Raw genomic sequence first — 14,474 nt, 5'->3', positions numbered from 1 at the left:
TTATAGTGATGAAAGGGACTTTTGAGGTTTTCTAGTTTAATCCCTTAATCAGCAGAAAAGTTAATAACTGAGTTTAAGAGAGGTTAAGTGCATGATGAGGGGCAAAGCTGAGTTAAGAAACTGAGTTTTCTGATTCCTGGACTAATGCTATTATCATTTCACTGTATGCTTTATTCCCTCTTTGCTCCCTCCAGCCTTGCTACCTTTGTGATGTGATAATTCCATCAACTATAACACAGAGGTTGATGCAGTGAATAGAGCACAGGATTTGGAATTAGGGAGATCTGGATTTAAATCTAGCCTCAGAAACTTAGTAGCTGTGTGACCCTGGGCACAAGTCACCTAATCGCCATCTGACTCCATTTCCTCATCTGTAAACTGGGGCTAATAATAGCACCCATGGCCTAGCACTGTTTTGGGGAGGAAAAAAATGAAATATCTGTGGAGTGATTTGCAAACCTTAAAGAGCTATGTAAATGCTAGCTATTGTTATTATTACTACTAATACCTTGGCCAAGTCATTAAACCTGTACCTCAGTTTCCTCTTCAGAAAGGTTTAGGTGAACAGACATGATCTTTAAAATCCATTTTGGCTCTAAATCTTATGATCACATTTATAAAATATATGTATATATATACACACACACATACATACATATATATGTATATACCATTTGATGCCAATGGATTCTTTAGAAGGAAAATGTTTCAAATTAAAATTAATAAATTGCACAATTTGCTACATTTTCCCCAAAATATAGAAACTTACTAGACACTGGTCACAACGTTGTCCGGTCACAAGACGTTTGCAGTAGCAATATCCAGTTTCGGAGTCACAAGGATTCCCTCCAGGGATAGTTCCCAAGGGATTGCATGCACAGGCTTTGTAAATCAAAATAAAACCAAATGAATTAGAATAAACAACTTTAGTAGCCTAAGAACAAGAATGTTTTAAGCAAATGTTATTCCAAATCTGCTTCCTTTGCAGATTGTACTTACACTGACAACCAAAGGGATCATCAGCGCTTAATCCGTAGAACCCTTCTTTGCAAATATCACACTTCTCTCCTTCGGTGTATAATTTACACCGACACTGACCAGCGATGAGTCCAGCAGAGAAGTCAGTGTAGCGGTCACAAATTCCACCATTCTGAGAACCAGCTGGATCACAGGTACATGCTTAAAAAAAACCCCAAAACATTGATAACATGATGTTAATTATAGGAAACACTGTGTATGGGTGTGCAGCAACACATACTTCCCCTTGGCCTTTCCAAATCTTCCAAATGAAGGAACTAAAAATAGGGTTTGCCTGAAGTGTGAATTTCACCCCCAGGGTTCAAAACAATATTAAAAAATAGGGGAAAGCAATATTTGGAACTAGTCCTAGAGCCCTTATAGAAAAGATGCTCATCCCTTGGGCAAAATCCACAGCAGACTTCCAGATTATTCAAAAGCAAAGAACATCTGAAAGATAAACCCAGAAAACAGACACTCCCCCCTCCTTACCTTCGCAGATGTTAGGGTCTCGGATATCTCTCTCGGGGTGCTGATAGTAAAAAGGCTTGCACTGTTCGCAGTTCCTTCCCATTGTGTTGTGTTGGCAATCATCACACACTCCCCCACTGACGTTCCCAGTTGCCAAGTACACGGCCATATCGAAGTGACACGAGCCAGAATGCTCATTGCAGTTACACTCTGCAGAACAAGACCAATAAGAAGATAAGATTTAACTTCCAAAGGAATGTGTTCTCAATCCAGTCCTGGGAGATGCTCTTCCCTACCTGTCACCCCCAAGGGGCTGTGCCTGAAATACAAGATTAGATATTGGCCAAAAAACAAATGCACCCATCTAAGAATTTATTAAAATTCTAACAGCCCAACTGAGTTCTTAGATAGTTGTTTCTCTTTCAAACACAGTAAAAATCAGACTACTTTGAAAAAGCTTAAAAAGTAGAAAATCTATGTTTTGTTCAGGACCTGTGGTTGGATTGGTGCAGGGAGTTCTCTGGAAAGGACACTTTTTCTACCAATGCGGATTGTTAAGAATGCATTGGAAGTTCTACAGCTTACAGTCTTCATCTAGAGTCTGAATGCGTTTGGTGAGCCAGTATGAACTAAAGGAGAAGTTTGAAACCAGGTCTTCCTTACTCAGAGACTGTTACTCCATCTACTATACCACACTGACTCTCACACAAAGTATACAGTAACCTCCATTTTCTTCCCTGAGTGGAAGAGAAGGGACCGTTGGGAGCTTTCAGAAAATCACCTTGCAGAATGACACAAAGAGAACATGTGAGCTTCATGTCGCCCGTGCCATTGAGTGGCATGGCTTTGGAGGGACGATGTTGGAATTACATTTCTCCTTTAGCATCCAGCACAGTGCCTTGTGTTCTCAATAAGGGGCAAGGACTGGACCTCTGATTTTACTGATCTGGGGACCTCCCAGATGAGAAGATTCCCTCTACCAATACAAGTTGGCACTGTTTCTATAACTTATAGCCTTAAGAGAGTTGCTTAACTCAAAGTCAAACAGAAATGGGGCCACTAAACTATATGGACTACATTTTGACTTAGAAAACCACAGAGTAACATTATCTATGTTGTAGTGTATTATAATTTTTAATTTATTTTTGTTAAACATTTCCCAATCACATTTTAATTTGATTCAGCTGGGATTGTTCCCATTTCATCCTTTTGGCCTGGATCACAAGGAGGTCAAATGAAGTAACACAGCCATTATTCATCAGTGGTAGAACTGGAATCCAAGGCTCCCTAATTCCTTTTCTCTCTCTCTTTTTACTGAGGCAATTGGGGTTAAGTGACTTACCCAGGGTCACACAACTAGTGTTAAGTGTCTGAGGCCGGATTTGAACTCAGGTCCTCCTGACTCCAGGGCTGGTGCTCTATCCACTGCACTATCTAGCTGACTATACACATTGTCTTTCTATTAGCATACTGATATCATAGAATAATATATTATAAAAATGACACATACAAGAATGTGTAAAGATGTATATGAAAGAACAAAATAAACAGAACATGAAAAGCATATATATCAACTCAAGGTTTTAGTGGACAGACTGAGGGGCCTGAAGTCAGGAAGTCCTTCAGTTCAAATCTAGGTTCTAGTTGTATGACCCTGGGCAAGTCACTTAACCTCTGTTTGCCTCAGTTTCCTCATCTGTAGAATGGGGATAATAATAGCACCTACCTCCCAGGGTTGTTGTAAGGATCCAATGAGATAATTGCAAAATGCTTAGTACAGTGCCTAAAACATACTAGGTGCTATATAAATGTTAGCTTTTGTCATTATTATAGTTATTATCATATAAAGAAAATTACATATACAGCTTTAAAAAGACAAAAGTCAAGAGGGAATATAAAGAAGATGTTATGTTTGTTGAAATATTTTTTATTAAATTCTGACTCGGAGGGTTTTTTGGAGATAGTGTAAAGTTTATAATAGAAATAATTTAAAAAACAAAGCCAAAAAGATGAATCCTATTTCTTTCTCCCTTCCTCTTTTCAGAACTTACTTTTGCATGCGTTACTGTTACGCCCTTCAGCTGGCCGCCAAGGTAAATCATGGTAGAAGTCCATGCACAATTCACAGTTTAAACCTTTGGTATTATGCCTGCACATGCAGTGTCCATGTACCTGGAATAAAATAAGGGGAAAACCAAAACATTAGAATGAAATCCCTCAGGGGACAGAGTCTGTGAGAACTCATGACAACAGTGAATACTTTCTCAAATTATTCTTCCTTCTGACATCTCAGACAAAAAAGAATTAGGCTTTGTTTTTGTTTTAAAGGTGGTATCTTCTTCCATTTACAAAAGTTTGTCTTTTATTTTTTTTTCCACAAAGAAAACAATAAAAAATAAGAAAACCCAAAAGATATGAGTGCACAGGCTTAGATACATACACACTGGAGAAGAGGCACCTTGAACCCTGAGAACAGCTCTCATGCTTCTGCTCATTACTGTGTCTCACATAATACTGTAGAAATTTTGATGCATTAGGGAGAATACCTTTTTTTATAACTCTGATTAAAATTATAGACTTGCCATTTTCGTGTTTATGCATTTGAAAAAAAATTTCAACTTAAGTATAGCAAGGAGACACAATAATCTCTAAAGATGAGTCATTTTGAAAGTATAAATAAGCTCCTTTTGTTTATGAAGAGAGAAGTCTTGTACTGTAGTATTTCTCACCATGACACAGCAAAGCACATTTAAAACTCCAGGTGTTATGTAGACATGAATGCAATCTATAAAGCATGTCCATACACTGGACCTGCATGGCCTCTATCAGTTATTATGAATTCAAAAGGGGGGAGGGGCAGGTTCATTCAGGATGGAGAATAATAAATAAAACGTGCAGCAATTACAAGATAGCATCCATAGCAAGCCTCTCAGATATCTGCATGGGTCTCTTCATTTCCCACTCAAATGTATATTTTTCATCATTCCCCCAGAAACCGCATTATCAGAAACCACATGATCTGGTCAGACCCAGTAGGGCTTGGTACTCACGCCTCATCAGTACCCTTTGCCCCTCTGACTGAAGAGCTTTTCTCAGAACTTCCATTTGTGAAGGTGCACAGGCCATTTCTCGAATTCTCTACTATGCTGACACTACCTACTCCCCATTTCCCTTCCCAGCTTTCTTTTGGGTGCTGTCTTCTTCCACTAGATTGTAGATTGAGAGCAGGGACTGGCTTTCTTCTTCTTTTTTTTTTTTTGTATTTGTATCCCTAATGCTTAGCAGAAAACCTGGCACATATTAGGTACTTAATAAATGTTAAGCATCACAGAGGTAAACTTAGTGATGCATCCTAATTAAATGGATCATTCTTGGCAGGAATTTCAAACAGATACAAGATCTGCTACAGAGGAACACACATAGTTTATCTAACAAGGGTTTTTTAACCATTTCTGTGTCATGGATTCCATTTGACTATACGGTAAAGCCTCTGGACCCTTTCTTAGAAAAATTATCAAAATGCTTAAAATACTTAGATTACAAAGGAAACATAGTGAAAGTAAAGATATAATTTTCCCCCCTCATCCATGCTATGTACCCCTTGGAATCTATCCATGGACCGTTTAGGAGTACCTGGGCCCCCAGGTTAAGCAACTTTGCTCTAACACCCATTTAAAGAACATGTCAATGGAAAGGTCCTACACCTCTCATTAGTCTTTTTTTTTTTTTAAGTGAGGCAATTGGGGTTAAGTGACTTGCCCAGAATCACACAGCTAGTAAGTGTTAAGTGTCTGAGGCTGGATTTGAACTCAGGTACTCCAGGGCCAGTGCTCTATCCACCGTACCACCTAGCTGTCTTCATTAGTCTTAAGACATCAACTTTAAACTTCTGACCAAAATGGCTTCCTGAATAGCCCCTATAAACCTATTCCAACAAAAACCCTTACATCACATTAGAATGAAAAACCATCAAGAAATTCAACAAGAAACTAAAGTTAGTGACTCATTTCACCCTAGAACTGCACAAAAGTAACCTGTAACCCCACAGAAAATAGGAAAGGGAGCCTCACACAGACACACAAGCCAGAAAACTCCCAGAAAGGCATTGGCCAGAGATAGCTTGAGCCAGCAAAGTTCTGTATTCTAAGGCAGCAAGAGCATAGAGCTCCCCTGAGGAAGCCCCAGAGAGTAGGACACTAATGATAGCATCCTTGGAAATGACCAGAATGGTTGCAACCAGTCCAGATACAGCAGTGCTCCAGACCAAGACACATTAGGCTTAGGGGTTCTAAGGTGAACTCTGTCCTGAGGTGCTGCAGATGACCCTAAAGATCCAGCACTCTGAACTTCAAAGATCTAGGGGAATCTGACCATGGGAGGAGGAAGCCAGTGTAGGAACACAAGTGATAGGGGCTGAGAAAAGGCAGAGCCAATCATCCTACCCAAAATAGCAGATAACAAGGCCCAGCTGGCCCTGGAACAAAGCACCTCAATTCAGGAATTGATGAGTAAACACAAGAAGATATGGCTCACTATTAAAAACTATAATAGATCCAATTAAGAAGAAAGTAACTCAGCTTTCTTCATAAACTCAAAACTGTAATAGATCCAACCAAGAAGAAAGTAACTCAACTTTCTTCATAAACTCAAAGGGGAAAAAATGAATTTTCTTCATGGACTACATGAATACCTAGAAGAACTGAAGCAATAGATTTTTTTTTTAAAAAAGCATTGAAATAAATAACTGTTAGAATAGTTTAGAATGGAAAGTGGCAAACCCTACCCCAGCAACAAACTACCTGAGAACTAGACTAGACAAAACAGAAATCAATGACTCCATGAGACAGCAAGACATATTAGAATAAAAAGCAAAAGACTGAAAAAAAAATACAAGAAAACAGAAGGTATCTTCTATCAAAAACAACCTGAAAAAGAAGTCAAGGGGAGATAATTAATCATTGGACTTCTTGAAAAATCTTAATAAAAATACCCCTAGACACCTTAAATAAATCATAAATGGAAACTGTTCACATATCTTCCAACCAGAGGACAATGGAAAAATGGAAAGAATTCACCAATCACCTCCTAGAAGAAATTGCCAAAGCAAAACTTCCAGGAATGTCATAACCAAAATCCAGACCTTTCATGTCAAAGTAAAAAAAAGACTTCAAGCAGCAAGAAAAAAAGAGTTCAAGTACCAAGGAACCATAGTCAAGATCACACACAAAACCTGGCAGTTTTTACTATAAACAATAGATCTTGGAATATATTTTAAAAGGCAAAAGCTACAGGCTTACAACCAAGAATAACCTATCCAACAAAGCTGAGTATAATTCTACAGGGAAGAAAAATAGACCTTTAATAGAACAGAGGATTTTCTAGCATTCCTGACAAAAGGATCAGAGCTGAGTAGGAACTTTGAAATATGAGGGTCCAGAAAAAAAACAGGTAAAATTATTCTACCAATTTAAGGGACTACTATATATGAACAAGAGATGATACCCTAACAAGAGAGAAGTGGCTCTTTGGAACTTTAATGTTTTCAAAAGGTACTAAGGGTGTTAAATTAGAAAAACACAAGATCTGGGGATGGCTTGGTTCTATACTGAAGATTTTTTAAAAAATTTTGTGGGGCAATAGGGGTTAAGTGACTTGCCTAGGGTCACACAGCTAGTAAGTGTCAAGGGTCTGAGGCCAGATTTGAACTCAGGTACTCCTGAATCCAGGGCTGGTGCTTTATCCACTGCGCCACCTAGCCGCCCCTTATATTGAGGATTTTAAGATGGTAAGTTAAAAAGAGAGTAACAGGACAGGAATATACTAGTGGAGAAAAGAGGAAGAAATGGGTAGAATTTGCTATTTCTTATAACTTGGGTATATAAAAAGAAGAATATATAAACATAGAGGAAGGAAGAGGGGAGATTGAACATTAGATGAAGTTCTCTCTTACATAAAACAAAGGAGGGTTGAACACACAGGGTCTGGGGTAGAAAATTCATCAAATTCAACATGTAAATACTTAGGAATGGGCTAAAGTAAGGCGGGGCAGGTAAATAGGAAAATAATACTAGGGAGGGAATGTTCCTCAACTTCCTGATTCCAAAGGAAGAATTAGAAGTAAAAAAAAGAGAGAAAAGTACTGAAAACAAAGGTAGTGGGGGGGACCCATCAATTGGGAAATAAACAAATTGTGATATAAACATAAGTGGAATATTATTTTTCCATAAGAAATGGTGATTTCAGAAAATCCAGGGAAGTAGCAAGTGATAAAAGATTAAAGTGAGCAGAATCAGGAGAACTTTAAACTGATGGCACCATTGTAAAATTTGAGAACCCTGATCAAAGCAATAACCAAAAGAGGTGATGGACTCCAAGTACAAGAGACATGTATTTTTGGAAATGGCCCCTGTTTTAATGTATTTTTCTTGACTATGATTATTTGTGACAAGGGGTTTTTAAAATTTTTCTTTTTTTGATTGGGGTAGGGAAGGAGGGTAGCAATAGTAATGCAAAGAAAAAAGATAAGAAAAAGTTTTTTTGAATACACAAGGAAGCAAAGACAAGAGACAAGGCAATTTTGATAATCACAGGTTGAATTTATTATATGCTTTTAAAAAATGGAAGTGGTATCAAATAGAGATTCCATTTTATTATACAATCTTCTTTTTGTGTTTTACTCTATATAAAGAAATGGTCTTTCTTTTTTTTGGTGTTTGTTAAGCTGAGAATTTCCAAAAACTATTTTAGATCTTTATTTCTGAAATAACAGTTATGATAGAAATAAAAAGAAAGGAATAAGTCAGAGAAGAGTTGACATGTATTGGATCTTTCATTCAACCCTCTTTAAGAACAACAACAAAACCACAACATTGTCATATAGCAACACAATCTGTAGAATCTCCTCACCACACTTCCTATCCACCATTTGGAAAACCTCAGTAATTTCCATTTAGAAAATAATGTTAAAATATCACGGAGAAAAGAAATAATAAGATCAAGCCAAGAAGAGTGGAAGAAGTCCAACATATCAGCTTTAAAGTATTCTCACATGGGTTAAATGTTCTTTCTCTTTCAAAAGATGATCAGTTTAGGGCCTCCAGCATTAAGACTGGAATGTCTGTGGTTTTTAATCCTCCCTAACATAAATGCAGACACTATTGTAATTTCAGCATCTTTCTAATCTTTGCTGACTAAAAATGTCTACTGTTTCTATAGCCTGAAGCAACAAATCTGAAAATTAATTTGCTTTTACCCACTAATAAAACACATACCATCCACCACCAGCCCTACCTGGAAAAACAAACAAACAAACAAAAACCTGGCAGTAGGGGATCAAAGGCAAGATTTAAAACCTGAAAAACAAAATGCTTGGAAAACACTGGAAAATGTTTAAGCTAACTTCTAGTTAAAGGATGTATATAGGGGCAGCTAGGTGGTGCAGTGGATAAAGCACTGGCCCTGGATTCAGGAGGACCTGAGTTCAAATCCAGCCTCAGACACTTGACACTAGCTGTGTGATCCTGGGCAAGTCCCTTAATCCTCATTGCCCCGGCCCCCCCCAAAAGATTTATATAAACCCCATCTGTAATAAAGTATAAATACCAGAGTGCTTCCATTTTCTATTCAAAATTTTTAAATGGCAGACATACACTTACCTTTCCTTCAACTTCTTCACTATAACCATCCACTGGTGCACATTCACTGGCATGTCCATAACAGAAGCAATTTCCACGTACCACCATATCATAAACTGCATAATAGTACTTTTCTCTGATTTCCATTCTGGAATCCAGCAGGTTGTCTCCCAAAGTATGCAATTTGACAAATTTGATTCTTAAGTTGGTAATTTTTAAGAGATCTGTGATGTAAAACAAGAACACATAAGACTTGGTTGACAGAGATGATGTTAATCTGACATTTGTGACTTTTATGGTTTACAAAATTATCTTAAACATTATCTTGTTTGGTTAAGAAAGAAAGAAGGAAGAAGGGAAGGAAGGAGGGAGGGAAAGAGGGAGGAAGGAAGAAAGGAAGGGGAGAGAAAGAGTCAGTTCTTTTTGGGGTTACATTTTTGGCTATCAGTTTTCCTATCCCTAGAGACAAAGGCAAGCAAGATAAAATTGCTATTAAGACTAAGTTTTCTGGGGCAGCTAGGTGGTGCAGTGGATAGAGCACCGGCCCTGGATTCAGGAGGACCCGAGTTCAAATCCGACCTCAGACACTTAACACTTACTAGCTGTGTGGCCCTAGGCAAGTCACTTGACCCCAATTGCCTCACCAAAAAAAAAAAAAAAAAAAGGCAAAGTTTTCTCCCATAATTCATATGGCCATTGTAAAAAAAGCAAACAGAGGGATTGACATTTTATTAATTAAACCCAAATGTCTTTCCTGTGATGTAAGAATATGTAAAAAAAAAGATGTATAAAGAAAAGGGTGGCAGAGGTTGAGATACACAGGAATGTAACTGCACAAGCTCCTAAACCCCCTAACATGCACATCACTGAACCTCATACAAGTGATTTAAACCAGTACCCAAATGTTATCTGGGCATCCCAAAGAAAATAACGTCCACTGTCACCAGAGAAAACTTAATTCAGGCTGGAATGCATATGTAGTAAGATAAACATATCTGGGTCTGCTAATACATATTATTGCAGCATTATAAAAAATAAACAATACTAAGCTTACTTTTGTAAAAGAAAGTCCATAACTACAACTTGAAATTTTTCTACCCCATGATAAAATTCAAGGAGTTATGAAAATTTTTCACCAAATTCTACTTCATTCCTTTGGGGCACGGTGTGTAGACTCTGGCAAGCCTTATAAAGCTGGAGCCTTTGAGCACAGGCCTGACAATGAACTTGGTCTTCTAGAACTGGTCTAGGTTTGGGGAGGCCAGTTACCAAAAGCTTGACCACCCTGTGATAAAGTTTTGGCCACAGACCCTCATTCCATACACCATGGACTAGAGGTGTGGAAAGTTACAGTCCATGGAAGAAGTGCCTACACCCGCAACATCTCAGCTCTTTGGAAGCACTCAGGCATTATAAAAGAGATTTATAGTACAGCAGAACAAAAAATCTAGAAATTATTCCAGACTGGCATAAGAAGATTCATTCAGCCTAAAATACTCTGTACTGCATTTTAACATTTTCATTAGCTTCTCCCACATTTATCAGTATAATCAGTCAGTCAACAGGTATTTTTAAAGCACCTACACTGTGCTAGATACTGGGGATACAAATACAGAGAATAAAATGATCATAAGAACTTTAGAGGCCACTGAGTCCGATCTCTTAATTTTACAAATGAGGAAACTGAGGCCCAAGAGGTTAAATGACTTGCCCAAGGGCACATGGCTAGTGTCTGAGATGAGATTTGAACCCAGGCCTTCCGACTATAAGTCCACTGCCCTCATCCGCTATGCTGTACTGCTTATTCACAGGGAACTTAGTGCAACATACTGCTGATGAGATGTAGTTATTAGCATGAAGGAGCAGAGTCTCTATTTTTGTTAAATCGTACTTGCTTTTACCCCTTTTTCTCTTATCCAACTTCTCTACACTGGTCTAATACACAAACCCAGTTCTACAGCTCATACACCCACGATAATTAGGACAATGGGATTAACTGCTTTTTAGAATAACTTTTAAAAATAACTACCACTGTAGGCAAGTCGCTTAACCCCCATTGCCCTGCAAAAACAAAAACAAAAAAAACCAAACCCTACCACTACCACTCAATCATCTCCATCAAAGTTTTCATAAATTAATAACTAACCAGTACACAAGCTGGACCAAAGACTGATTAGCCCACCTGCCCTGTTATTGTCCCTAAGCTTTGTGGCCTCAAATTGGTTCCACGTTTCAATTTTGAAGTTGCTAGAGCCCTCAGGTAGTCATTCTGAACAAGAGTCACTTTTGCTCTTGGGTGAGTACAAAAGGTATTTTCCAAACACAAAAATGCCTTCAAGGGCCCACAAGTCATGCTTGGTTTGCCGTGTAGACGGTAGATGTTGGCTGCTGATTCAGGGAGAAAGGCCACACAATAAACTTAAGGTCTCTGTATGAACGGGGCTATGCAAACCCAAAAGCTAAACAAAGAAACCTTGGTGCTACTCAACTGAATGGAATTTCTGAAAACCAACCTTGAGAAACACTGCCCTGTACAAAACTAAGCACACACAAGCTCTGATTGAGGAAATACTGGACAATGGGATAAAAACCTGAAGAGCAGCCGAGTCCTTGAGAGGCCCTAGAGTTAACCCTTGTGGAAACACTTAAGGAGACCAAGAGAGCTTCCCCTGCCCCTTCCCCATCCTGTGTTTAATGAAGCTTTAGACAACAGTTAGGTTTTACATTGGACTTTGGTATTAATGGAAACACGGCTTTTCTTTAAAGCTTAAAAAAATATTGACTGCTCCAGAGATTTGTTTTCATAACATCTCTCACAGTGGCCCCTTCCTCTGTCTCTTCACAAAGCCACCACCTAATTGGTCTCCCTGCTTCTAGGCGCTCTCCTAACCCATCTATCCCCTACACAGCTGCCAAAGCAATATACCTAAAAAGCCTCAGGACTGACCAAGTCACTCAGAAATCTGAAGAGTGGCTTCCTACTCCCTTTTGGATTAAGAACAGACTTGTCTGTTTTGCATGTAAAGCGCTTTACAACCTGGCTCCAACCTCCCCTCCCAGCCTTGTTAAACAGTACTCTCCGAGCTCCCTCCTTATCTACTCCTCTTGGATTCTCTGACTTCCCTCAAACTGTGTCTCGGGGGCTCTCTTCTGCATCTTCTCTATGAAGCCTCTCCTCCTCTCTCCAGCTGCTAATGGCCCCCAACCCACAGAATGCAAGCTCTGTGATGGCAGTGAGTTTTGTTTCTATCTTGGTATTGCCCATCCCCAGCAAAGCATTTGGCACATATGGTAGACACTTAATAATAGCCAGCATTTATGTGGCCCTTTAAGATCAGTAGAGGGAGCTACATAAATTTATCTCATTTGACGCAAACGACAACCCTGTGAGGAAGGTGCCATTATTATCTTTTTCCTTTTACAGAAGAGGCCACTCATGCGAAGGGAGGTTAAGATGCTTGTCTAGAGTCAAAGAGCTAGAAAGTGTCTGAGGCAGCATTCAAACTCAGACCTTGCTGACTCCGTGACCAGTGAGTGATCTAATGTCACCTAGTAGACTCTTGTAATAAGGGTTTGTTAACTGATTAAGAATGAGCACAAAGAGAAAGAGAAAAGTTAAGCCACAGGCCCCTGATTACAAAGTAAGTCCAAAGTTCTTTCATTCAAAACTATGATTAACACTGAACGACCTTTTTAAATACAGATCAACAAGTAATGATAAAACTCTTTCTAGCAACCATGAAAGGAAGAGATTGCTCATTTACTCAAGTCACCTCAGAATGCATTCCAAAGACCTTGGTGTTGACTCTGCCCAACAGGTAGCAGACCACGTTTTTTGTTTTGGGTTGGTCTTTTTGTTTGCTTTTTCGAGAGGAGGGGATAGGAGGGGGTCAGATAATCATCTTTGACAGCCAGATCGTATAAGCTTCAGATTGTTAGGGGGGTTTGTGGTTCAGTGCCAGGGACACAGAAAACATTCAATAAACGCTCATCCAAAGAATAAATGAGCAAATGACGGGAAGTTGGAGGCAGCTCTGTATATATCAAAAGTGGCCAACTGCACTTCTCACAATATCTTCTAGATTTCATCCCACCTCTCCCCTTCTATATTCCAACCTATTTTAGGGAGACCTATGGTTTAAAAAAGATCTACGTATAAATGAGGATCTCTGCTCCCCAACCTCCACTCCGATCATTACTTCTGTGGTCGATTGAGCTCCCTGGATAAACACAGATGTTCTAAGACCCACACTGCAGCTGGTGAGGAGTCAAGATTTCCAGGGATGTTACCCAAGTCCAGCTTCTCCCACTTCCTGGAATAACACAATAGCCTGAAGTCTTTCCTAACAATATTGGACCAGGTTACTCCAGTTCTACAAGATGACCTTGCCTTCTCATTCCATTAACAGGAACCCTTCCCTACCAATGGGAGGCTTAGTCATGGTGGCTACTTGAACAGACTCAAGGAAGAAGAAGAAAGTGATTTGGTTGGACTAAGAAGGAAATGTTTTGATGGTTCTTTACTTTCCCAGCACCCCCAGTGTTCCTAAGTATTTAATAAAAGTATTTTGAAACAAACTTACTCTGGATCCTTGGACTATAAGGATCTTCTATTTTGAAAGCAGGATCTAAAGCACGGAATATCACCTTAAAAAAAAAAAGCAAGGGGAGTGAAATAGTAAGAATTATCTATTTACTTAGCATATTAAATCTCTGGAGGTCACTCCTCAAATAAACTATCTTCCTCCTCCCTCAATTCCCCACTCCAAATAGGAATCAAAAGAAAGAGCTAACCTCTCCTTCAGTCGAGGGCTCAATGTCAGAATAGCGGGAGTCACAGATGATATCATCTACTTTTTTCATTGGTCCAGTTGAAACACCTGGGAATGAACTCTCACAGTCATAGGCAAAGTATCTGTACACTCCCCAGGTTTGGCCAAAGTCGGATGATCTTTCTATCAACATTGCAGCTGGGCGAAATGTCTAAGGGAATTAAAAAAAAAAAGTCCTATTTTAAAAATTGAAAATGTAAGTCTCTTGGTCAAATATTGGATCTAAATAGTCCTAAATTCAATACTCTGATGCTTCACAATTCCCCCTTCTCCAACCTCCCTGTCCCCCACATACTACACGTAGTTATGATTTATAACAAGGCTATCTGGCTAGATTTTAAACACTCTTCTCTTCAGGTCAGGGAAAGTATGTAGTTTCAGGCCTTTCCATATAAACCAGCTGTTTCCTTTTAAAGAAGAGAACTCTTTAGAGAAGCCATGATTACAGGCATTCTTTTACAGTAAAAACAAAACAAAACAAAACCAACCGAACAAACAAAAAACAAAAAAACACTTTTCT

At 38.9% G+C, this 14,474-nt stretch overlaps 1 protein-coding gene across 1 annotated transcript in view; it reads right to left on the bottom strand.

Moving 5' to 3' along the window:
• LAMB1 (laminin subunit beta 1) overlaps positions 1–14,474 on the bottom strand; it is a 99,214-nt gene that overhangs the window by 69,943 nt on the left and 14,797 nt on the right. Inside the window, 7 exon segments of the mRNA XM_043965232.1 lie at positions 770–882; positions 1,000–1,179; positions 1,510–1,698; positions 3,540–3,660; positions 9,144–9,346; positions 13,706–13,769; positions 13,917–14,105. Coding sequence (XP_043821167.1) covers positions 770–882; positions 1,000–1,179; positions 1,510–1,698; positions 3,540–3,660; positions 9,144–9,346; positions 13,706–13,769; positions 13,917–14,105 — 1,059 coding nt within the window.

Source organism: Dromiciops gliroides, chromosome 5, assembly GCF_019393635.1.
Source record: "Dromiciops gliroides isolate mDroGli1 chromosome 5, mDroGli1.pri, whole genome shotgun sequence".
Classification (NCBI taxonomy): domain Eukaryota; kingdom Metazoa; phylum Chordata; class Mammalia; order Microbiotheria; family Microbiotheriidae; genus Dromiciops; species Dromiciops gliroides.
Note: the sequence above shows the minus strand (reverse complement) of the source record. Positions and strands in the feature narration are given on the sequence as shown.